Source organism: Haliotis rubra, unplaced genomic scaffold, assembly GCF_003918875.1.
Source record: "Haliotis rubra isolate DU_JTF1 unplaced genomic scaffold, ASM391887v1 Scf67, whole genome shotgun sequence".
Classification (NCBI taxonomy): domain Eukaryota; kingdom Metazoa; phylum Mollusca; class Gastropoda; order Lepetellida; family Haliotidae; genus Haliotis; species Haliotis rubra.
In genome coordinates, this window is record NW_025767379.1 from 1,161,718 (window position 1) to 1,189,092 (window position 27,375).

Consider the following 27,375-nt stretch of genomic DNA (forward strand, 5'->3'; position numbering starts at 1 on the left):
TGAAGTTCAGCTGCTGTCTGAGTTGATTGGCACTTTGAAGAACCTGTATGCCGTCGTCCAGATAACCGGCACTGCGTAGACCTTGATGATGCAGATAGGTGCCGAAATGCCTGGTTATTCGTATGAATAATCATAGAGCCGACGATATTCCAAACGGTAGGATGTTCCATTGGAAGTGCTAACCTCTGATTGCAGTGATGATACATAATTCTTCCCCTTATACATGCAGGCGATCTGTGTTGATCAGCATACATCAAAGCGTTGTCTATTTATAGCAAGGCTGGCTCCAGTGTAGCATCGCTGGGGACAGGTACTCATACCAACTTTTATCAGCGACAACTTCCAAAATAAACATCGTTTATGCTGCTGTCAAGGCTAGACATCTATTAGATTCCCATGCTGATAACAGGCCATAGTTGTATACTGTTTCAAAGGCTGCCAATGAAGTATTCCCCCATACCACGGGTTTGTTTACAAGTCAGTAAACTTGCTGGTGCCTGCTCTGTCAGTGGGAGGCTTTGTCTGACGTGGACCAATCAGCTTCCAGCATGACGTCACCGGTGTTGTAGCAAGTTAGCCTCCATAAAATCGGATGTAATTAGTTGGTTGAGTAAAAGCGCGAGTAATTCTGCGCCACTCATATAAACCTCTTGAAAAAGGGTTGCTCCAAGTGTAAATTCTTGATCAGTGATATAAATCACGTATTCCCATTGTGGATAATATAAGCCAGCATGACGAAGGAGGCTGTCGAGACGTATGTCTGTATGGATCTTGAAGAAATACCGATATTGAATCTAGTTGATAGGATATAAAATCCTAATCCCCACGCTGAGTGATGAATGTTAATATCATCTGTACGTCCGTTCAAGGAATCTTGAAGTCGTTAACCTTAAGCCCTTTACAAAGGTCGCCTTGAGGTTCTCCAGTACTTGAAATATCAGCTTCATAGGTGATATCATATTGGATTCGAAGTCAACAGCGTATATGCAGTACGTCTCTTTAGGGTTGGAGTGAGTGAGTGAACGACAATATCCGCAGGCCATCTGCTACCCGGTATAAGACCTCAGCATCCGTGTAGATGAAGGGATTCCTTTCATCAAGTAGGTTGTCGTCCGAAACTGAACCTATACAGGTATAAGGTTTGTGCAGGTTGTAGAGTTGTGCAGGCTGTAAACTGTAGAGACCGCACATGTTGTAGATCTTTTTTGTGGGGGGTTTTAAACTCTGACAAAACCATCCGTTTTCATCATTGCTTCGTTTTATTAAGCCTTATGGTAATAGAGTCGACGTCAACATCCTGCCTGTTGATGTAAGGGTTCGCGAACCCTGTAGATATCTGCGTTGCTGTTATCTTGCCTGTAGATCTGAGAGTTCTCGAACATTGTAGATGTCTGCAGCTTTCTCAAAACTGTGCGTAGGTTAGAAGGTACCTTGGATATAGGTGTCATCAGAGGAATAGTCACCGAGTCAAAGTCGTAATTACGCATCTTATAAGTGTAGACTTCATCTATATCCTTAGAAGGAGACTCCAAGTTCAAACCATTGGCTATCCAATCTGTAACCTCTGAGTCCCGGAAGACGAAGTCTGGTTATTCATCAATTATCTCCTGATCGGTACAGCTATGCCTCCGAGAATCATCCATCTGCGAATCTGTATCCCTTCTCGAACCTCGATCATCCTTTCGCGAACTGAAGATTCCTCCCTTCGCGAACGACTATCTTGAGAGTCCTCTCTTAGCGAACCTCTATCTGTGGATTCATCTCTTCACGAACCTCTGTGACGTGAGCCTTCTCTTGCGAACCTCTGTCGCTAGATGTATCCCTTCGCCAACCTCTGTGATGTGAGCCTTCTCTTCGCGAACCTCTGTCTCGTGATGAGTGACTTTGCGAACGTCTGTGAGAGATATGAGATCTCGATCTAGAACGGGTAGGTGTAGGAGATAGATCCTTCGATGTGCTCGAACGTTGAGGGTTCGCAGATGTAGAACGGTGAGTAGGCATCGCATGTCTTCTATCCTCCTCCAAGATGACAGACGTAGTTCCATGAGGAGTAGGTTCGCGCAGTTCCGTGGGTTCGCGCAGGTCCGTAGGTTTGCGCACAATGTCAGTAGATGAGAGGCTTTGCCGAGCCTTCGCTTCTTCCTCGAACCTACGTTCCATCATGACCATCATCTGGTTGATGAATTGTCTCATAAATTCACCCGGCTCAAGTTCTGCGTTGATTGAAGCCGCTGCGGTGTAGAAGAAGCGTTAGCGAACGTGATGAGTTGTGTACCTCGACTTCACTCCATTGAGAAGTTGGTGGTAGTTCGTCAAATAGCTGGCCTGCTGTGACCGTTGCAGGAGACGATCTAGTAGTCTTGGAAGTCGATTGAGTCGCCGATCTCGTAGGTACTTCGGGTAGAAGTAACGAGGGATCATCAAAAAAAACGTCTACTTCATGCGGAGGTAATATCTCTTCGTTGAAGGATTTCTGATGCGTTGAGTTACTAGGCCGTGTAGATTTACCCTCCGATCTAGTAACAGATGCTTTCTTCTGCGACGTAGAAGAAGATGACGTCTTTTTCTTAGCTTGAGTCGGAGTCAACTGTGTTGTAGCCGATCTCTTCTTCGCCCCCGTACCAGCAGACTGCCCCTGCAACGTACTCAACATAACACCAGTATTACGATCCCCGCAGTAGCAATCAACATACGGTTTGCAGGCTGATATCCTGTTTTATCAGCCGTGACTTGAGATGACTTCCTCACCCGATCCATGGCACGTCTATAGATATTTGACAAATATTGATTAAAGTGTAGATTTGATAAATCAACACAATAAGTACAGCGCAAGCTGGAAGAACATGGTTTTATGCACGAAGGGCACTGGGGGGTGAGGATCAGCCATGGATAACCTGTGCCTGCAAACACTGCAAGATTTCATGAAATGTACACAAAGTTACATAACGATGAAATTATGACACAAATACATGTAATTTTTACATTTTTTTTACATATAATACATAGTAGTTATTGCCAAATCCATACACAGCGTAATTTTGAAGAATAGGACCTAAATAAAAAGGATATAAAGCCGTAAACGGGACTCCAGTGCTCGCCCAACCAAACGCTTGGGCGAAAAGGGAGAGAGTGACAAGTAAGTCTGGTCACATGACTGTTTGTGGGGGAAAGGGCAAAAGGGAGGTAACTCGTGGGTGAGTGTATTTTTACGTCCGCTTCGGGAACTTCAAGGGATTCAGGTTTTCCACTACCATTCGCCAGGGAAAGGGAGATAAGCAAAAGATCAAGAATCAGGATAAGAAAAAATATGAAATATTAATGTTCAATATGTAACTAAATTTACGCAATAATGCCACGAAAATAGGTATCGTGATATGTATCAAATCTAGACATGGGTATCACGATATGTATCGATTCATGAAACCTTATGTCTCATGACATCCCTAGTTCAAAGTAGACATGGTCCAGGCTAGCTATTCTCGAAACGTTCGTAGCCCTGCGAACTTCTTAAGCCCATTCTTAACACATTGGTTACGATCAAAGTTAAGAATTCTTAAGGCTACGAACGTTTCGAGAATAAGGGCCCAGATCCATAAAACATGTCACAGTGACCTTGAGCAGCCATTGTTGGCACAATGCAAACACAGACTTATGAAGTAATGCAAACAATACTATTGACAGATTGTTTAATGAGGTCATGATGTTATTGTTGATTGTTACATTGTTGATGGCATGTTGACCATGTAAGGCTTTTGTAACAAGATAAGTTCAGAAAAGATTTCCACTTTTGATTATACCACTAGAATGCCCATTGTTACAGCAGGTCGTCATCTTCATAATGATCCTGAACATGAAACTTTATACAATGCCATGTGGACAAAGGAGGGAGCTGTGCTTCACAGTCCTGCATCTCCACTTCAAGCACAATGTTCTGGTGACACACATGGTATAAGCTGGTTAACATCCCCTCTGCTGAATGATAACAACCATATCACCCTTGATAGCTGACATCTCGAGATCACCTTGAGGGCATAACACATGACATCTAGTTATTGAAATACTTGTGACTCCTTTCACCATCATGGTCATCCATTCTGGACCTAGTTCCCACAAGATCCACATACCTTCATCAAGGAAGTCCTCTTCATCGTCCTCTGTCCTTAGCTCCTTCCTGCGACCCTCGTCCTTCACGTCATTGATGATGTCCAGCCTGTCACTGTGCTCCTTGGCCAAGATGTACTCCATCTGGTTGCCCAGGTTCTACAACAGTCATGGAGTAACTGTGTCAGAGCCTTCAGTGTCACTCTACATCCATTCATAACACTATCCAGTAGACTACTGTTATAATGAACTCAATAGGGCCATAACATTTAGTTTGTTATAACTGGACTTTGTTATAACATTTAGTTTGTTATAACTGGACTTTGTTATAACTTTTAGTTGGTTATAACTGGAGTTTGTTATAACTTTTAGTTGGTTATAACTGGAGTTGGTTATAACTTTTAGTTGGTTATAACTTTTAGTTTGTTATAACTGGACTTTGTTATAACTTTTAGTTGTTATAACTGGACTTTGTTATAACTTTTACTTTGTTATAACTGGACTTTGTTATAACTTTTAGTTTGTTATAACTGGACTTTGTTATAACTTTTAGTTTGCTATAACTTTTAGCTTGTTATAAATGGAGTTTGTTATAACTTTTAGTTTGTTATAACTGGACTTTGTTATAACTTTTAGTTGTTATAACTGGACTTTGTTATAACTTTTAGTTTGTTATAACTGGACTGTTTTAAGCAGTGACCACAGAAATAGTTTCTAACGTCCATTAGTTCATAAGCATGTTTGTTATGGATATAGTTTTCTGTATGTTAGTTTGGAAAAAGGATATTCTGTACAGCCTTAATCTATCAAGAAAAGAGTATCTCCAGTCTTGGAACTTGCAGACAAAACCCATGCACTATATGCCTTAATGTTTTATACAAGGCAGAGTCAATAATTACCAAATCAATGCATGGTAACTACAATACTCGAAACAGCCTCTCAATACACAAATGAAAAATGTCACATGACAGATTCCTGCATGTTATCTCAGAAATGACATTATTAACAAAAAGCCGGGAGTTATTCAACTTTCAAATAATTTTGCGCATCCAAGGCCAAAATTATCAGTCAGTCTGTCATGAGGACATTTTTCAAGTAAGGATTATTATGAGATATGGTAGATAATAAATATTGTATATTTCAAACCTCTGTTTTTCAATGTAGTAATCAGCTTCTTACACACCCTAACACCACACAGTTTTGTCATCAGATCAATGTATATTTTGTCTATTCTGATGGTGGCACATTAATACTACAGTACACTATAAAGTACCAAGATGGCATTGTGGAATATGGTCGAGCATCTTATTCCAAGTTACAGTACTGACCTCTGCCCAGGAGAAGAAGAGTCTCCCTGCAGCCTTCTGCAGCATCAAGTTGCGTCGGTACCCAGACGGCTGGCCGCGGTTCTGTAGTGCAGCAACAGTGTGCCGGAAACTTGGCAGGTTCAATTTCATCCAGTTTGGCCAGTCACCACGGTTACAGCGGTGGATGAAGTGGGCACACTCCAACAGCATCGAAGCCCTGGCTGCCACAGGGGCGTCCTGGGAATTGAAGCAAGAATATCAGGACATGATTTCTTTACGCAGTGAAATCAAGTTAACTCATTTATTTCTGTGAAATCATCCAGACAAACACGGAGGCAGCTTCACCAGTGACCTGGTGTAATCAGAAGTTGTAGTCTAATCATCATATAATATATCCAGCTCAACACTTCCCTTCATGATTTGATTATGTATTCAAGTTTTGGGGATCTTCCTTTCGAAGGCGACATCAAGGTGTCATCAAATCTGAAGTTTGGTAACAGAATACTGTGGCGCTCTTACCAAATCCAACATGGCTGCTACAAGATGCGGGTCAGGGAAGACGCCAGGGTGACAGCACTCCAGCAGGAAGGAGAATCTCAGCATCCCAGACTTGATGAGGAACTTGTCTACTAGTCGCTTCTCTTGCTCAAAGTTGGCATCAGCATTTCCATCTCGGTTCACACCAGTTCGAGGATGGCGGAAATCTGAGGATGAATGGGACAACAATGAGTTGGGAGATTGAGTAGCAACATACCAGCTATGTCACAGCAGCCTGGAAATAATTGGGTCCAGGAAACCAGTGGATAATAGCATAAGCAACAACCTGACATGGATAACAATCTATGAGAAACTCACCGAGTCTCTGCTGTAGACTAGTGTAAGGATTAGTGTAGGGACACATCTCACCGAGTCTCTACTGTAGACTAGTGTAGGGACACATCTCACCGAGTCTCTACTGTAGACTAGTGTAAGGATTAGTGTAGGGACACATCTCACCCAATCTCAACTGTAGACAAGTGTCAGGTAGTGTGGAATTCCCCAACTCATGTGTGGCTGAGATACTTGTAGAGTTACAGAGGCAGACATTTTACAGAAGAACCGTCAGCAAGTACACAGATGTTTGTTGTTTCAGGTTGCACTCAGCAATATTCCAGCAATATTAACAGCTTGAGTCAGGATTAGACAATTTGGATTTCAATAATGTCAGTTAACATCCACAATTAACCAAGTCCTCAAGCCAAAACCCATTTCTGGTGTCCCCCGCCATGATATTGCTGGAATGTTGCTAAAAGCGACGTACAACCCAACTCACTCACTCAAGCCAAGCCATCTTGTAAGGACCTATTTCCACCCAGAATCCACACACAAGTACAAAGATGAAGTAATCAAGTAAGTTCAACATTGTTAAACAAAAATCATCAATTTTGTTTTGAATAAATTTGTTCTGTTTACCATCATGACTTCCACGTTTGGTCATACGTTTTCCCAAGGTCTTTATACCATCCTCGATCCTCTTCCTGGCACTCAGAAAGGTCAAGGTTGCATGACTGGCTGCCTTGAAGGACATGCGACCTTTGCGGTGAACCTGAATCTCACTCTTACTTTCTCTACGGTCCAGAGGTGGCGGTTCATTGGCTGCTTCCTCTTCATGGTCAGACTTGGCTCCGCCTCTTTTCCACCCTAATAAGGCAGAAATTTAGCTCACAATTAAAAGACATGAATTACAGACAGATCCATTGTTTTGGGCCAGAAGAAATTCATTACATGTTCATTGGGATCTTGTTATCCAGTTATGGATTCCCCGTCCAAAATAATTACCACATATCCTAAATACATCCTTGACCCTACAATTAATTGTCCATCTCATGTGAGCTCAAGGACATATTAAACCTTATGGAAAAGTAAAAGTTCGTGAAAATTTAGAATAAACAGAAATCTTGTAGCAAACATACCTTTCTAATATATGTTAATCAGATATAAATTTACGAATGAAGATTGCCTGAATATGAATCATTATTTTGTGATAATATCAATTCCACATACTGGGGCTAGATTTTCACAGCATTAACATTCAACATGTTATAAAATTAAATACATGATTTACACCTTTCCTAACTAACCATATTTCTAGGTCTCAATGTAGGAATCACCTGAACTTCTGAAACTTCTGTCATCTGTATTTTGTGGACAGTCAGGTAAACTAAAATCTATATCCGTAATTGTCTTAAAGACATAGATGTTCTGGTATATCCTCCATTCAAATACATTGAACAAGTCCATTAATTTACTTGTCCATGCCTGACTGGATTGTTATCCGTAGCTTGAAATCTTCAACCTATTCCGTGATAGATTTATCTTCCCATGTTTTCCTCAAAGAACCCTTGACATAACACATCGACAAACTTTCTCAAGTTGGACAAATGAAACTTTTCATGGACAACAAATTTCCAAGTTTTATCCCAATCACGCACGATGAACATGTAACATCATTAAACAGCCTAAAACTACGAAGCAGCAACAATGTATCGCATGACAATCATCTTCATCAGGTGGGACCATTTCTAGAATTTTTAATCACAGTATGAATAATTACTGAGAATCAATAAAACTGGATTAAGAAACTTTAGCAATGAAATGACAATCACTGTTACCAATAATAAAAATCGTTTTCGTATATTACCATTTGTACATATATACTGACAGTGTAGAATTTCTCAAACATATATCTTATAGAAATAACAAATACGGGTTATCAATGACAGTTCCTGTTATCCATATTTGTCAGCTCATAGTTTTACATATAAAAGGTTAAAATATAGTATAAAAATATGAGACAAAATGATTTAATGGAGAGAGACATGATAGAATATAAGTCATATAAACAGCCGTGCCATGCAGTGGCTAAAATAAATTGCATTGAGTTCGTTACCATGGTTACAGGGGGATAACCCCCTCATGCATTACCAAACAAGATAAGCTCTTAAACCTATTTCACAGAAATCCCATGCATGCATAAGTAAAAACTGAAGATTTCCCAGATCTAAATGCTAAATTAAGCTAGATAATTACAGAACAATTGAAAAAAAGGTTCTAAGAAGACTTAGAAATAAATAAAATATGCTCTCCCCGATTTAAACAGAACTAGTTCTACATGCACTGAAAAGTACTGTATTTTCTGAATAGATTATCTCAAACTTACAATTGGCATCATGAGATGGAATCTATTCAACTTCAAAATATTATTACATGCTCTTCAGTTAAAGCTCATATATATGTAAGTTTATGGTACAACAGGATTAGACACGATCAATATACCACTAGTCACAAGACTAGTGAAAGTTTGAAAAACAGCCTTGTTTTCTCCCCAAATTTAGAGGGGGTCATAAACCACATGTCCGAAATAAGCTGTGGGCTAGATGGATTTATGTTATCATATGGTGTCTACCCCTGTACAAGCAATTAACATTTTCAATTCAATTTACAAACTAATTTCAAATACTTCAGCAGAGAAGCAATGCATCTTTACTACATACAATGTATATATTTGGCATATATGATTGCAAGCTTCATTTTTTAACACTTGGCAATTTTGCAGATGAACTTTAGAAAATAAAGTACCCTACAGTACTAGAACACTTGCCAATATTGAATTTACTAAATCGTCTTCGTGGTGTGCTGGTTCCCGACGGTGGCTCATCATCAGTGGCGGAGATACTTGTTCGAGGGCTCAGCTTCCCGTGGCCCATGTCCTCGATGAGTTCTGAGTCACTTGCCGCATACTGGAACATCAGCGACTGAAAAAACGCAGAGGTGGTTGAGCAGTGTTAGGGGTCGCTGCTGTCAACAATAAATTGACTGACTGAGTTTGGTTTTACGCCGCTTTTAGCAATATTCCAGCAACATCACGGCGGGGGACACCAGAAATGGGCTTCACACATTGTACCCATGTGGGGATTCGAACCCGGGTCTTCGGCATGACGAGCCAACGCTTTAACCATTAGGCTACCCCACCGCCCACAATAAATTGAAACACAATACATTGGTTGATCACAGAAGATATTTGTTTGTACAGTTTTAGTTTATCCTGGGATTGGTGCCGGAGGGAGAGACTCACATTGGCCACTTTCTTGACCTTCTTTCTGAAGATTGACCTTCGGGACTTGCCACTGGTTTGATGTCCGTCTTCATTGTTGACGAAGTTGGGGGACTTCTGGGGGTCCTTCTCATCTCCGCTCTCAGAAGTGATGGATGTTGTCCTCCTGTAACCACAAAGTATTTCCATTTAGCAATGTATACACTGTAAAAATAGTTCAGTCAATTAAGCATCTTATATCTCTTTTAGTTTGTAAAAGGTCTGCTGCATGTATTTGTAATTGAGTAGGGTGTATTCGGACAAGCTGTTCAGAGAGTCTGAAAACTTTGTTTCCAGTTATTTCCACTCCAAGGTAGAAAGAACAAAAGAGAGTGGACTACGTGAGATAAGATAAATTAAGAATGTTATTTAAATTGGCAATGATAATAAATGTTAAACTTATCAATTTATCACTCTGTAACTAAACATAAAGGCTATGTTCACTGAGTCAGAGAAAGAAAGAGGGCGGGATGAATGAGAGAGGATGGTGGGTGGGGGAGGAAGATCTGATGGAGAGAAAGTGTGAGTGAGAGAGAGTTACATGTGACCTCATGGAGAGTGAGTGAGTGGGATGCAGGTCTAACCTGACAGGTTTGGAAGGTTTACTGTTCATCTCTCTCTCCTTCTCCATCTTCTGTCTGCGGAGTTTCTGGAGAGAGTCCAGCAGGCCACTCAAAGCACACTTCCTAAACTGCCCTCCGTGCACCTCTTTCACATATGCCATCATCTGCCGCACGTCGCAGAACAGGCCCTGAAAGCAGAACACTATACCTTGAAACCATGTCATCAAACCCTAAAACCTTACGACATCCCTTGAAATCTTGAAATCATAACAAAATATCCCCTTAAACAATATCATCATACCCTGCAACATAACCTTACATAATGTCATCACACAGTGAAACCATGACGTCACACAGTGAAACCATGACATCACACAGTGAAACCATGACATCACACAGTCATGACGTCACACAGTGAAACCATGATGTCACACAGTGAAACCATGACATCACACAGTGAAACCATGACATCAGACCCAGAAACATCTGTCACCACACCCTAATACATGTCATAACACTAAACTCCGTCATAACACCCCCTGAAACATCTGTCATCACACCATGAAACTATCTTATCACATTGTGAAACCACATCATCACACCATGAAACTATCTTATCCCATTGTGAAACCACATCATCACACCATGAAACTATCTTATCCCATTGTGAAACCACATCATCACACCATGAAACTATCTTATCCCATTGTGAAACCACATCATCACACCATGAAACTATCTTATCCCATTGTGAAACCACATCATCACTATGAAACTATCTTATAACATTGTGAAACCACATCATCACACCATGAAACTATCTTATCACATTGTGAAATCATGTGATCACACTATGAAACCATCTTAAAACATTGTGAACCACATCACACTATGAAACCATCTTATCACATTGTGAAACCATGTCATCACACCTTGAAACTGTGTTATCCCATTGTGAAACCACATCATCACACCATGAAACTATCTTATCCCATTGTGAAACCACATCATCACACCATGAAACTATCTTATCCCATTGTGAAAACACATCATCACACCATGAAACTATCTTATCCCATTGTGAAACCACATCATCACACCATGAAACTATCTTATCCCATTGTTGTGAAACCACATCATCACACCATGAAACTATCTTATCCCATTGTGAAACCACATCATCACACTATGAAACTATCTTATCCCATTGTGAAACCACATCATCACACCATGAAACTATCTTATCCCATTGTGAAACCACATCATCACACTATGAAACTATCTTATCCCATTGTGAAACCACATCATCACACCATGAAACTATCTTATCCCATTGTGAAACCACATCATCACACCATGAAACTATCTTATCCCATTGTGAAACCACATCATCACACCATGAAACTATCTTATCCCATTGTGAAACCACATCATCACACCATGAAACTATCTTATCCCATTGTGAAACCACATCATCACACCATGAAACTATCTTATCCCATTGTGAAACCACATCATCACACCATGAAACTATCTTATCCCATTGTGAAACCACATCATCACACCATGAAACTATCTTATCCCATTGTGAAACCACATCATCACACCATGAAACTATCACATATCCCATTGTGAAACCATCATCACACCATGAAACTATCTTATCCCATTGTGAAACCACATCATCACACCATGAAACTATCTTATCCCATTGTGAAACCACATCATCACACCATGAAACTATCTTATCCCATTGTGAAACCACATCATCACACCATGAAACTATCTTATCCCATTGTGAAACCACATCATCACACCATGAAACATCTTCACACCATGAAACCACATCATCACACCATGAAACTATGTGAAACCACATCATCACACCATGAAACTATCTTATCCCATTGTGAAACCACATCATCACACCATGAAACTATCTTATCTCATTGTGAAACCACATCATCACACCATGAAACTATCTTATCCCATTGTGAAACCACATCATCACACCATGAAACTATCTTATCCCATTGTGAAACCACATCATCACACAATGAAACCATGATATCCCATTGTGAAACTGAGCCATCACACCCTGAAATCATGCATGATAATCTAACACTCAATCAAATCCTGAAACCATTCAGTCACACTGAAGTATCAGACTGAATCAAGTATATTACCCAGCTTTCAGCATATTTCCCAAGAGTAGAACACAGCTTTGCCAGTAACGCCTACTTACAATGTTGTCATGTCCATACAGCTCCCCAACGCTCTCCACACATCGCGATACGAAGGGCTTTAGCAGGTTTGCTATGAGGACACCCTCCACGCCACGGTAGCCCTCGCCACCAATGCTGTGGCCGAAGTTGTTGGCATAGCAGTTGCGGGGCAAGTTCTCCTGGGATACTGACTTCTTGTTGGCTGTGGGAAGAAAAGTGTGCATCAAGTTGAAGACAAAAAGCCCAATAACAGGGGCGAAGCTACCACTGTTAAAAAAAGCACAGGCTTACACATGATTTGTGCTAAAGATTACCATGAAAGTTGGGCAAGCCATCAATACTATCTAAATATAAAGCTTTGCAAACATATCAGGCTTATACGGACAAAAATGACTTGCTACGCGCCTGAATAAAGCCCACAATAAAAGAACACGATAACTCCAATCAGCTTTCAGCCAAAAAATGTGGAATAGGACCATCTGAAGACATAATTCATTTGCTTCTACAAATACATACTGATTCTTTTGTTTATCAAATGATGAAATGTGTCCTCGCCAAATGGAAACATATTCACTTTGGACAAGAGACGGACATAAACTTCACACGCAGTCAGAGTAATAATCTATTTTTTTCAATGAGTCTCATAGTCCCATCAGTCTGACTAAAAATTATTTTTGAAACTTGGAACATGCGAGAGTCCCCTATTCTTGGAACATGCGAGTCCCCTATTCTTGGAACAGGCGAGTCCCCTATTCTTGGAACATGCGAGTCCCCTATTCTTGGAACATGTGAGTCCCCTCCAGCATCCAGCATGAAGTGTACATACGCTGTGGTGACTGTGTGTGCACTGTTGGATCAACACAGAAGCCGAGGAAAGCGTGGAGGAAGTCAATTGTGTCCTGCAGGGGGCGACGCTTGACGGTTCCACGGAGAAACTTGTGGAAGAGTGGAGGGTTGAGCTTGTGCAGATGCTGCAGACAGTTCTGCCCCTTCATCCGAAGATGGTCTCCTTGAGGGCCAACAATTCCATCTCCACAGCCTTGTGGGCAGCCCAGAGCCTTGTAGATCCTGCCGGCAGGTGGGACATTACATAGGTGTCAGAAACGTTATACAAACATACTCAGACATCACATCAGGCAAGACCAAAAATGTACATCATTTATACGGCCTTTCAGTTTTTACATAAAATAAGTTTGCAACATGCGTAAAATGTAAACAGTCCTGATATGACTTCTTAGAATGTTGTTGCATTCACTGTTGCCAGGATTCATGCATGTAACATAACATGTGTGAAATCTGCATCATGTAAAATTAGTTGCTTGGGGTGAGTTTGGTTTAGTTTTACGCCGCACTCAACAATATTCCACCTATACTGGCCGGTCTGTAAATAATTGAGTTTGGACCCGACAATCCAGTGATCAACAGCATGAGCTTCAATCTGCGCAATTGGGAACCAATGACACGTGTCAACCAAGCCAGCGAGCCTGACCACCCGATCCCGTTAGTCGCCTCTTATGACAAGCATGGGTTACTGAAGGCTCATTCTAACCCGGACCTTCACGGGTAATTAGACACTTGGAAAAGGGGCTATATATCTGTTATAAATTACTATGGAATATCACTGATAATTGAAACTTGTTTTATCAAAGTGAGATATTTCCTTACCCTCTCATGCGACCATCCAGGGTACAAAGGTTAAGAATGCAACAATTCTAACAGAGAGCTTATGTCAATAACCAGTTAAATACTGGGCAGTATTTTCCCAAACCTGACCTCCTCTGAAATCCCAAGCACTAAACCTCTTCTTCCTGTCTTTTTTAACATTTTATCATAATTCACCACAACATAAAATTGATAGATAAATCATCAAACATCAACACAAAAGTGATGTTGGAAGAGCGCTTTTACTGCCTTCAAGAATTACCACTTCTCAAGGAATGAAATATAGTTTATAAAAATCATGACCTACTTCCATAATTGGTGGGTGGGCCAAAACACAGCACTAAATCAATCACTCATATACATCAGCATCATGCATCAGTGTTGTACCTGAACAAGCTGTCCATGGCCAGGCTGTGAGCTGTAATATCCTTGTCCAAGTCTGACTCTGTGGGCTTCTCAACAGGAGGAGGTGGCTTGTCGGTTGTGTCCTGGCTGTCAGGAGTGACAGGCGACCTCGGTGGGGAGGAGGTCTTGGTCTCGATGATGTCCAAGTCTAGCAGGCAGTTCAGGATGTTCAGTAGCACCTCACAGATCCGAGGAGATCGTTCGTTCATGGCAACAAAGTGAACCGCTCTCAGTACCACCTTGTAGTTCACGTGGCCATTGTCCTGAATATAATGTTTCGACCCGGACACCTCCTGGATGTCCTCCTCTGGCTTGTAACTGATATTTGAGTCAGTCATACTCCTTGGCAAGTTTGGGTACAACCCATCATCATCCCGGTTGTCAGAACCTCCAGAGAGCTCGTAGTTGGATGAAGAAAGGTTAGGCAAGTTCTTTGGTTCTGGGCTGTGTTCCGTGATTGTAATTATGGGCCTCTTAATGGGCTCTGGTTTCAAGTGAATGTCGGCTTGTGATGAGGTTGAGGAATCTTGTCCACTATGTTGACTGCTGCTCCCAAATGACTCCTTGTCAGACTGCGGCAGTGTTGGCATACTCTTCCTCTGTGCTCCAAATCCAGATGCCAACCCTCCGAATCTGTCATCCCGGTCCCGTCCCATACCCAGCATAGCTCCCCATGGCTGAGTTGGGTCTAATCACATCCGACTCGGTGTCGAGAGTTGAGATTGTACAAGAGCTGGAGGAATCATCCCGGAAGTTCCGTGAGAATATATGACTGCTGCTTCCATGGTCATGTTTGGATGTCTTGGGAGACTGGGATCCACTACCATCCAACTCATTGCTGTCCTTCTTCCTTAAGAAAGACTTCCCTGTGTCAAAGAACTGCTTAAGCTCAATCACTCTGATCTTCTTAAAAGGGGGCTCTTTTCTAACATCTGGCCCACTGAAGGAACTTACTGGAGGGAAAGAGTGTCTGGGATCTGTAGGAGATATATTTCTATGCGGAGATGTTGCTCTGGAGTCTGGGCTGGTGGGACTGACTCCGGCGGAGCGGTCCTCTGGAGAGCAGGCCTTGCTGTGTCCACCAGACAGAACCTGAAGGTCAGGTACTGGAAGGGACTTGCTTCTGCTTCTCTCACACTGCTCTATGTGGATATACTCATCACTGACCTCCAGCATCCTCTGATGCATGTACCTCAGTGCCCAGTAGATGCCATCTTCATTCCAGTTCAGGCAGAAGAGACACCTCAGCACTGCCACATCCAGGTAACTCGCACTGAGGATGTCTGGCCCCTCGGTGGCTCGGGTCCCACTTGTCATTGCACTAGCAAGTTTCTGTTTTACATAATCCTTGTCAACTGCAGATGTAAGCTTGTGGAAAGCATACAGTCTGGAGTCTGGAAAGAAGGCCACCAGGGTATCCTTCTGACCGCACCGACAGGTCAGAGGGCCATCATTTGGTCGCAGCTGCATCACAGTGTTGCAGTTTTCACAAATTACATCCATTGTTGCTGTGTGGGAATCTGATGCAGCGGCAGAGAACGCACATATGTCACTCATTCTTGCTATGGGAGCTCCTGGTGACTGAGGCTCTGTGTAACTGTTTCGACTCGTCGATTCTTCTCCAAAGCAAAACAGGTTCTCTCGTGATGTTCCTTTCCCTATATAGATGTTTGCAGCATTTGTGTTCACCTTCAACAAGTTCCTTGTAGCTTTCAAGACACTTCTCTGTGGTTTGACGGGAGTGGAAAAACAGGGGATATCTGGTTGACGATAATCCCAAAGCGGCTGCCACAATCTCAAACCATTCTCAAGCTTCAAAGAATCAAAATCGGAATCTTTCATTGTATGGATAACAGGTGCAAACAGATAAACAAACAGCTGGACAGTGCTGAGAGAGTGCATGTACAGAGGTGAGCCGATGTGTTTGAACATGTCTGCCCCGTTTCTCTATGTCCGCATCTTCACACTCTGATGCAGCATCAAGCATGATCCAGTGAAGGGTGTACAACAGCTTCGTCTCGCTGGGTCCAAATCTCAAGTCAGGATGGGTCTGTTTGCGGACAGTGAGGAGACTGGAGCAGGCATGCATCAGGTGAGGGAAGGCGGCCTGGATTGTCTTCCATCGGGACACGCTCTGGATGGCCTCGCAGAGGCTCGGGGACAGGCCGTGGAGGATGTTCTGGACAACCACGCGCTCAAATGACTGAAATGAGAAACATACAACATTGTAGATACAGGAATTTTCACAATTTTGAAAAACATTTTTCTTAATGCTTGAAAGTGCTGAAAGAGTTTTTCAAAATATTTAAATTGGGCTTCAACAAATCCAGTATGAAGTGAATAAGAAAGATATCACACAGACTGGTTAACAAATATGAATGAATATTGGGTAGCAAATACAATAACAAGACAGCAGTGGATGTATTCAGTATATTCAGCAAAACAATAACACTATAGTTTTCGCTTGTGTTGTTGTCTGCTCTGTATCCATGACTACAAAATGGCAGCCATGCACCATGGTGAATAATGTTAAATATGGTAATGAAAAAAACCCGGATCTGCATAAGAATTCACATTCTCTTCCCACAGAGGTTACTTGTCATATCTTCCTCCAACCTCTGTTCTAATACGGACATATTTCCGGGTTCTCGTAAAATCCCCTAGCGGCAAAAGATCGCAACACGAATTATCTCCCTTCTTTCTATCCAATCAGAACACGTGTTACATCGACTTAGATTCAACTTGACTAACACAAGCAAATGTGGGGCCACAAATATCCCCCATCTGCCGGGAACTTGTGTTGATGTTACACACAGGACGTTTAATGGCTATCTTGTCCGTTGTCAACAAGGGCAATGGAGACGCCACTGATCCGCCATAACATGACTGAGTTCTGTCTAGAAGAAACGTTTGCGCATCGCGCAGGGGAAGAAGTTTAGTTTTCTCAAAGCATACGGAAATTACCGAGGCCTTGCGAATGATCACTTTTGAAACAACGTCGCTGATTGCACAACTAAATCTGATTGCCTCCAATCACGAGTCTTGAACGCTCACACCATGAAAGGGCCGTATTAGAACAGAGGTTACGTAGGAAGATATGACAGGAGTAACCTCTGTGGGAAGAGAATGAAGAATTCAGTGTCGAGCACTTTAGCTCCCAATGTATCATAATACATATGGCAATACAGATATCTCAATACAATTAGTTCTGGCCATTAAAAGCCATAAAAAACACACAAACTGAAACCAAGTTGTTTCAGTTTGTTTGTAGATATATTTTGAATGGAAACTTTACCTATCTGTTGATAGTTTTATAACAAACTCCTCTCTGATGAACATCTTCTGTCTTCTTGTTGGTGTGATCATTGAAGTCTGGATGATCCGATACACATTCCCACTCAGGGTGTGGATCCGATACACATTCCCACTCAGGGTGTGGATCCGATACACATTCCCACTCAAGGTGTGGATCCGATACACATTCCCACTCAAGGTGTGGATCCGATACACATTCCCGCTCAAGGAGTGGGTCATCTGTCCATCTTATTGCAGGTCAGTATGTTAACATGGAGGTGGGGAACCCTGTCTACCACTATGCCTCCTCTGCATGTCTAGACACCATAGTATCAGGGCTCCAGATAAGGGTCGTATCGGCGTATGTACTGATAAAAAAATATGCACGATACGGAAGGAAATGTTTTGGAACAAGTAGCATATACGCACCACAGCAATGGTGTACAGTCTTAGAATAATTTACAGTCGTATTTATCCGAAAAAAGTATTGTTTTATTGTTCATTGACCTGTTTACACAAGAATCAATGTTGTGGTGCATGCATGAAACGAAACACAAGATTACTGATACTCCATTAATTTCCATTCAGTACTCTATATGTACTCTTAAAGTTTTCCAGTACTCTTATATTGAAAATATAAGGAGTCTGTACTCCTGATGTTGAAAAATTATCTGGAGCCCTGTAGTATGTTACACAGCTTTCCCCTGACTGTCAGGACTCTATCATATTATCTGTATACTGCAATGTACTTTTAATTCCACATGTTTTGCAACATATTGTCCGTGTTCTGGCATATTGGGTAGAAAATATCTAACAAGATTCAGTATTATTTCTAATTTAATCAAAACTACTACTTCAGCATATAAATAATAAAGGGATACGCATGTACATTCAGTGTCAGTAAGTGTGAAACACTCTACTTCCCGATATGTTGCAGTACATACCGCAGTATTGCCATCCAGATCGTAACAGAGGCCCAGATAAGCTGCGTATCCGGGTAAAATATGCATAGAAAATTTCCAATTACGCATTGAAAAATAATTGTTGCATACCAATTTCGCATTGAAAATGTTAGATACCGCAAAAAATTAAAACAAATGCGTACGGAATATATGTATAAAAATCGCTTGCGTAATGAAAAAGACATCAATTGCTATCAAGTTGTACTGTTAGTATAGGACAAGTTGTACTGTCAGTATAGGATGACTGATTTTTTATGAAATCATTTCCATTATATTTAAGTTGGTTTTGATTAGGTATGACATAAGGCAGAACATACCTGCATAGTAAACTTACTCAATGACATAATACTTAGGTGAGTAAAATGACTGAAATATGCACATATTTGAAAGCAGTGGGTAATGGAAAATGAAATACCCACTCAACATTCATAATACCCACTCCAAAAAAATACAGTGGGTACAGTACCCACATGAGCTAAATCTTATCTGGAGGTCTGTTGTAATATATACTGCAATACCTTCTCTTCCAATGCACTGCCCCTGGACTGCTGCCGATCAAAACTTAAGTCAATAGCTGAACTTGAAGCATGGTATTCAATAGCATTTAACTAGGTGTTCTTTTATCTTGGACATATCGCAATTCATCTGTGGCATTGGATGGAAAACCATTTGTAGGGAGCAAAACATTTATCTATTATTGTCTCTGTATCCTCTATATAAACAGTAGAAAACAATGTTTGAATATTTGTACTCTCGGTAAAATCACTTTGGAAATATTACAAAAGTAACAGACGTTATTGTCTCACTTTTCATGAGCAGATCATCATGATAATATTTACACTTCCAGGGACTTCATTTCCTGCTCCAGATTATTGGATTGGATGCAATACTATATCATGAATACAGCTTTACAATACCTCTGAATTTCAAAATATAAGGTTCTCAAAAAGCAATATTGTGAGAATGAAAATAATTCAATTTGCTTTCAAGAGGCACTTGGTTTGGAATCTGCATAAATCCCTGACATGCACACATATGTAGAATGGACTCCAATAATCACGGATTGTGCCTCATAGTGTCAGCCTTGGACCCCCATGTCATTGCCACGGTCAGGCCCTCCCCACCACACAGAACTCCCCCAAACAAAGATGCCCCAGGTACATCCCTCACAATGTGATAACATTTCTAGGTCACAGGCAAAACGGTCATTCATTGACCACAAAAACAAATATTACCGGGTGTTTGCAACCTAAACGACCAATGAATTGTCAGACTTATGGAGCATTGTGGGTGAGAATTACGAGATCAGACAGGAATCTATATCCAATATCGCCTTTCCTCAGTTCCATAAAGCGCTGACAATGACATATTACAATTGTGCATGGTCCACTCCAGTTCTTGTGACCCTGTATCTCCCATCTAATGCACCAGCTAAATAATACTTCCCCTAACACTGGCGTTACTCTGACCATTACGGCATCCCGCCATATTACCACAGTCTATGAGTCTGTCAATGTGTAATACTATATGTCCTTGCTTGAGACAGGCCACTCTCCAACCCAGAGAAAATCAATAGCAATCTAGCCACGTAGCTGGCGGTTCTATTCCTTGAGTACTGCTATGTGAATTTACTACTGGCGACAAATAATCGTTTCTGTGGCAACAAGTTCTTGGACATGTGCCAATATGCTTTCTTCTTGCAGTAAATCAGCAGCGTGAAGAAATAGATTTTTGCTAATATTGCAGTTCTGATTGAATTAGCCAGAGGGTCATAAAACAAGCACCATTCTGGAAATAGCCTGCATGTATCACAGCATTGATAATCTTAATAAACTTCCTCGATGCCACCATCAGGGGAGAGAGTACCTGACTGTCAAATTTCTGGAATTTAAATTTTTGTAGTTTACAGTTCCCCTTGGCACTCATTGAAATTAGAGGTGCGCATCCTGGAATTTAATATTGCCAACTTTGCCAACAAAAATATATTTCTTATCCCCAAAGTATCTTAAATGCCTGTCTTCAACTCACACAATCAATGCCCCTGCTCCCAGGTGAACGAGACAACATGGAACTCAAAAGTACGTTCAAGTAATAATAAAGGCTCAGCCATGAAATGTGTAGAACTTGAACTATGCCAATATTCCATGGTAACATTCACTGTCAATAAACTTTTATCCATGACAACCTCTTTGTTACCATGGTTACTGATCATAATAATGATCCACGTACATCATGTATATTATGTCAACAGAGATCAGCACATTATTTAGACAGCATACATGATGAATACTTTTTATAATAAACTGATATCCACAAATCATTTCCTGATGCAGGAATACTGAGACCTGCTGTAGCACAGAACATACTGAAACACCATGTTGAAACTACCTTGTGTCAGGACTCTCGGCAGATACATGGATTTTACCTTGACCTTGACTTTGTAAATATCTTAATTATAATAACTATGTTCTTCTTTAAGACTCATTTTAGAAATTGTAATGATGAATGAAAACCAAGTTCTATGGATTGTCAACTTCTTTATTGCATAGAGTGCGAAGTTTCACTAGTGTAGGTACTAACACCGTTTTCAAACAAGTGATGATAACTTGCTAATTCCGGTGAAACTTCACACTCATTGCAATAAAGAATAGGGGTGGGTATTGCAGAGAATTTTCATATTGCAATATATTGCGATGTGAAAGCATGTATTGCGATATGTATTGCAATATATTGCATGAAGTATTTTTACACAAAAAACTACTTATAATCGAGGTAATGCTTGATTTATAGAGCAAATACACAGCAAAATCACTATGCTTGATTAAGCTTTAATGACAACTTTTATTCATGATTAAAAATAAAAATGTGAATAATATTTTTCACAAATGAAAAAAGGAAATATCCTAAGATTTTTGTAATAAAGTGTTACACTAAATTGCAAAAGTTTTCTGAATGCAAGTCAAAATACTGGTTTTTCTTCATCAGCGAGCGCAATAAGTATCGAGAAAATACTTTTTTCATGTCTGAACTGGTAAACACCGGTAAACCGGTTATATTGCGCAGCCCTAATAAAGAAGCTGACTATCCACAGAACTTGGTTTTCCTTCAACTATATTCTTGTCAAGAAGATACAAGGACTATTATTGTGGGTCCAAAGGGATGTAATACTTACGTATTTTGCATCAATTTCTGCATACAAAACCCTAATGTTACCATGGTTACAACTGAACTATATATACTGCAAAAACTTTGCATTTGTGTGGAAACAAATAGACCGTTTTGAAAAAAAACTCCTATGACTCAGCAGGTAGTCAGAATTTTGAATAAATAATGGTGGCCATGTTTGCACAAATATCGGTCACCATAGCTGGGATGATATATGCAAACATTTGAATCACAAAATTCCACATACCCGAAACTAGATTCTTATCAAATTCCAAAATCATCCATGCAGAAATGAGCCATGGCCAACTATGACGGCCATGTTAAAGTAATACCGTGCTGACCTCGTCACAACCCTACTAAATATCAAACACGCTGTTCCAGTGATACACGTCTACTTTTCTATCACTTGTGCTCGATGTAACACATTTTTAGGAATTATTAACAGCAGTAGGTATCTTGTAAATGCAGGTATACAAGCTGCAAAGTATGCAATGTTTTTATACTATTTGTGTGTATTTCTCCACAAACAACTCAAATATAATTTGTGAAAATCTATCTTGTATATTTCATGCCAATACACAGCGTTTCTGGAGCTCTGACGTATAATGCAATGAACAAGGTGACTGTGTCTGACCACCTGACCTGTTGGGTCCCCTTCCCAACCAGCAAATGATGCCCTCTCTGACTTTAATGTCGCCTATACTATACTTCCTTGACATGTAAATCACTAATGGTGTTTTTCAATACACAGAACCTTTCCTTTGATAGTGCTGTTACAAAAAAAGCTACATATCCTATTTTAAACACTCTAAATATTATTAATATTAATTCCACAACAAAAACGTTCAACATGAACACACTGTGTAGACGTCTGATGATAAGCTAGTTCATTGAATCCTGCATCATGAGTGAGTGAGTGAGTTTAGTTTTACGCCGCACTAAGCAATAATCCAGTAATGTGGCAGTGGTCTGTAAACAATCAAGTCTGGACCAGACAATCCAGTGATCAACAGCATGAGCATTGATCTGCACAATTGGGAACCGATTAGTGTTGGGAATTGGTTAAAATCTCATAATTGATGATTGGTTTATTACAACCGATCAATCATCGAAAAAAATTGGTTAGCGTCATTAATGAAATTTGTTAATGCACATAAAATAAGGAAAAACATGTAGTTCTTTTGGGGTGTTTTTGGCAAAATTTCACTTCTTTAAAGGATGACTAGTAAATCAGGAACATAAATTTCTTGGAGTCTTTAAGATAAATTCAATCATGACTTGAAACGAGCTTGTAGTGCTTATGAAATGTAACAGACAAAACCAACCTTGTGAAAAATATTGTTTATGAAAACAAGTGTTCCAGAATTGTTTGTGTTCGATTAAGAGAAAACATGATCGATTGCTTGGTCGTTTAGTCACTGCGACCAATCTTCGATTATTTCAATTAATCGGACCACCACTAGAACCGATGACATGTGTCAACCAAGTCAGCAAGTGTGACCACCCGATCCGTTAGTCGCCTCTTACGACAAGCACTGTCACAATAGTTAAACATTAACACACAAATGCAGAGCAGATGTCTGATGCTGTGCAAGTTTAATAAACACTGCATCATGAACAACGCCCCTTCCCCTCAGGCAGGGTACAATGTCAGACAATGAACCAAGTCACTAGACCCTTACACTCAATCAGGGTAGTCACCTCTTACATGCTCAAAACCCTCAATACACAGAGGGTTGATGTGCATCCAAAGTTTCATCCAGAAATACTGAATGTTTTTGGAGATCTGCTCCACAAAATGAAAACCTCGACTGAAACAACATCCTGTGTGTTAGTGCCATAAAACCTACAGAAACTCCTGAATAGCCAACTCACAACCCAGCACTTGCCTGAGGAGCATACACAAAGACAATGAGTTTCACCACAGATACAAACCCTGCCTTCAGTTGATATCCACATCCTATTCAACACAATTAAAGAAACCCTGATCAACAAAAGTCATCAATTCTCTACATACCTGATGTAAATACTTGGACTGTTACCATTCACTCACGTATTCATGTATAATTGAACCTTATCAGTTGATAAATTCAATTAGCTATTGACAATCACTAGAATTGAATATTTATAGATATCTTAGAAAGGAGTGAATTTACTTGAAATTGGGTGTTATTCACTAAAGTGACCTCAAGGCAGCCAGACCGGGAAATAGTCAACACATATATTAACTGAGACAGTAATGGAGATCACTGGTCATTGTCGTGATATATTAACTCTGTCAACATGATCAGACCATGTCATGGAACTTATTTTCTTACTGTTTCACTGAATATAATGAATAAAATATCAACTGCTGATTTGTTTTTTCATTCATTACCCAATATTCATAGCATGTATCATTTCACCTCATAGAGGGTTCACCACAACCACAGTGTGTATGAAGTTTCTTAAAGAAATATGGAATGGTTCATGTTACTCTCGGAATAAATGGTTTTTTTCCTGAAACTCAGTGAAAGGTAATTAGATAATACTTTCAGAAGTTAATGAATAGCAAAAGGAATCAGTTGAATGAATGCCTGATATACAGAGTTTGAAGAAGAATAAATGAACAGTTTAATAGGTTTACTCTTGAAACCGAACACTACTGATGGAGACTTGTTTCTGTATTGCCTGTAATTTTTAGAAGGGCAAGGGTTAATAATGGTAACTCACCACGCAGGCTGCCTCACACATCTTCCCCTGCTTGGGCCGGATGAAGGGGCTGAAATACACAACATAGGCTGAACTATCAGACTACAGCCAACAGGACTATTACAAATTCACATTTCTAAAGTATGCTTGATTATTGTTCCTATGTATAAATAGCAGTGTGCATCGCCATCATATATACCATATATACTACTAAAACATTCAGCTAACACCATGTATAGAACTATGATATTTTTAATGCCTTTTCAGGAATTTGTGTTACATCAGCAGAGCTACTGCTTAGAGAGATACTACCACCATGTATAAAGAGAGAAATGGTACTTGGAATAAAGGATGTACAGACTCTCTTAGTTTTCATACAATTGGAACTTTGTAGCGGCATAGCCACTGCCCTGAACTATTATAGTTAAAGTGTTTTAACGCTATAATAGTTCAGGGCGAAAGTGTGCTTTATTAATATACATGGTGGTAGAGCGAACTATATTTCTTTTCTAAGATGCCAAATGTAATACTTTCTAAGGATAATTACGATTAATTTAAGGCAGAAAACAAACAACGGTGTCGGTGACCTAAATTAAGAATCCTTGCACAGGGCTAACTGGCGCGCTGTTCTTTTGATGTATCTGCCCCCCTACGTTAAGACGAACGTTACCAGAAAAAACAAATGATAACAGTTTGATGACGGTTTATGTTCGGATTAAATATCTTCTCCAAATTATTTTAATTACATCTGTGATTAACGTAAACCATATGGGGCATTATGAACGTCACATTTTCTCCTACCAACGTAACTTTAGATCAGTGACATCCAGATGAAGCTGAGTAGATCAGAGGATATCTCCACAACTCCACAGAATGTCTCATCAGATGAACTGCCAGCAACAACTGAACCCCGCCCCCCTCCAATTTCTCAAACTCCATTTGGTAATCAGCAGACACATCAGACACAAATACAGTCTAAGACTGTTGTGTTCAACTTAGACGTGTTAAACACACAGATGTCTCAAACTAATAACGTCCCTGCGCATTCCTTATCATTTTGTGGTTGAGTCAGACCTCAGATAACTGGAAATATTTACATTTTTATATTAAACATTTCCCTTAAACTTCCAACACTAAGGTGTTTGATTATATACCTTCTATTGTACTACTATTCAGCTCTAAATGACCAAACACACAGAAATAACCACAACAATAACATAATAATATGGCTTCCTATTTTTATATTTGGAAGTCCCTGGATGTACTCATTTTCATGATTCAAAAATCTGATATGCTTGTCTGAATGTTTCACTCACATGCACTGGGAAGATAGAAACCATAAAGATATTTTCTGATCATAAAGCTAACTGAAGGCAGGTTCTCTGGACACATGGAGTCTTGGATCTTCATGAACATGTCTTTGCTTTTCATTCAATCATGTTAAATTGTTAATTTTCTCCTTGCAATATGTATTTTCGCAATAATATCTCATTAATTAACATTTTGGTTCTATTCACAAAAATGGGAGTTTCTGGTTGATATCAACAGATTTGTACGTAGATGCTTTCATTTGATATATTACTGAAACGGTGTTGAAATTTGACCTACACGATGACAGACTTACGCTAAGTAGCACAGTTTATATAAATACACATTCCATCAAGCATGTTACACATTGGTAAGAATGCCTAAACATTTTGCACTTTTGCATTGCATACAGAATGTTTTGTGTACACCTTAAGATAATGCTGCTTTTCACAGGTAAACACTTTAGTCAATAACTTTATATTTTTGGGGTAACTTTTTCTATCTAATTCACAATGTACATTCATCATGACATGTTTACTCTTCTATTGTATCCCCGGTATTCACATAATATTTATAAGCTTGCGCTTGTTTACCAATCCAGTTCCTTTCATTGGAAATAAATGTTTAAATCATATCTTCATACACCGAAATGGTACATTATATCAAGTTTACTTTCACTGGCTTGTAACCTACCACAGAACTAAAAACATAGTGAGGCCTAATTTCCACCTGGTCCAAAACGTTGCCAGTATTTACAATCTTAACTTTAACTGATAACAAAAATTCTATAACAAGCATGATAAGTGTCGCCAATTCCTTGCATGAAAATGCTGTCACACCTACTGTCGCACCAAAATTAAATAGTCTGTAGCGCATACAATACAACCCAGTATAATCTAATGGGCGGTTATTTCTGTCCAGTACTGTACTGAACACTGACACTTGATGATACGCGAACGCCGCTGTCATTCCGAATACACAACACTAACATTTTCCTCACAGTAAGCGAGCATGCTGACGACTGTCGCTACAACATACGTACGTGTCATAATGCATCTTATACTTTCCAATATCTACCTGATCTGACGCCAAAAGAAGGTTTGAATGGGGAGAGGCACCGATTGATCACCATCCAAATCATCACCACCGACTGTCTTTCGCTTCGTCATTTTGAAAGCTCTTAGAATGCAGACGGTAAAATGGACGGGGTTGCGACAAAACGCATATAATCACAGACTGTAGCGCTGTTTGTGTTCATGCCGACTGCTCGCTTAATGTTTTCCATCGACAGGTCAGTCGTTGTTTATGTCTCGACATTTTCTGAGATTTCATCCTGCGCATCAATGGCTCTTAGGGCTCATTTGCATAATGGTAATATTGCTGAGGGAACGACTAGCTACATTAGGTTGTGGATGGAGGATTCTCATGACTGTTTTGAGGCAGAATCGATCAATAAAATACTCGGTTATGCTGTGGTAAGGTCGCTAAACGCCTGCTCAAATCTTATTTTATTGATTACAAGTAATAAATGCAATGCATCACGGTGTTAGGATATGTGAT

At 40.1% G+C, this 27,375-nt stretch overlaps 1 protein-coding gene across 1 annotated transcript in view; it reads right to left on the bottom strand.

Annotated features, from left to right (window-relative positions):
- LOC124257635 (protein unc-80 homolog) overlaps positions 1 to 27,141 on the bottom strand; it is a 101,814-nt gene extending 74,673 nt beyond the window's left edge. Inside the window, 14 exon segments of the mRNA XM_046691742.1 lie at positions 4,125 to 4,260; positions 5,430 to 5,645; positions 5,928 to 6,112; positions 6,861 to 7,088; positions 9,064 to 9,202; positions 9,523 to 9,667; positions 10,125 to 10,291; positions 12,349 to 12,530; positions 13,155 to 13,396; positions 14,378 to 15,042; positions 15,044 to 16,343; positions 16,345 to 16,598; positions 24,529 to 24,577; positions 26,893 to 27,141. Of these exon segments, the coding sequence (XP_046547698.1) occupies positions 4,125 to 4,260; positions 5,430 to 5,645; positions 5,928 to 6,112; positions 6,861 to 7,088; positions 9,064 to 9,202; positions 9,523 to 9,667; positions 10,125 to 10,291; positions 12,349 to 12,530; positions 13,155 to 13,396; positions 14,378 to 15,042; positions 15,044 to 16,343; positions 16,345 to 16,598; positions 24,529 to 24,577; positions 26,893 to 26,984 (4,000 nt within the window). The 5' untranslated portion in view covers positions 26,985 to 27,141.
- Positions 27,142 to 27,375: the final 234 nt, after the last annotated feature.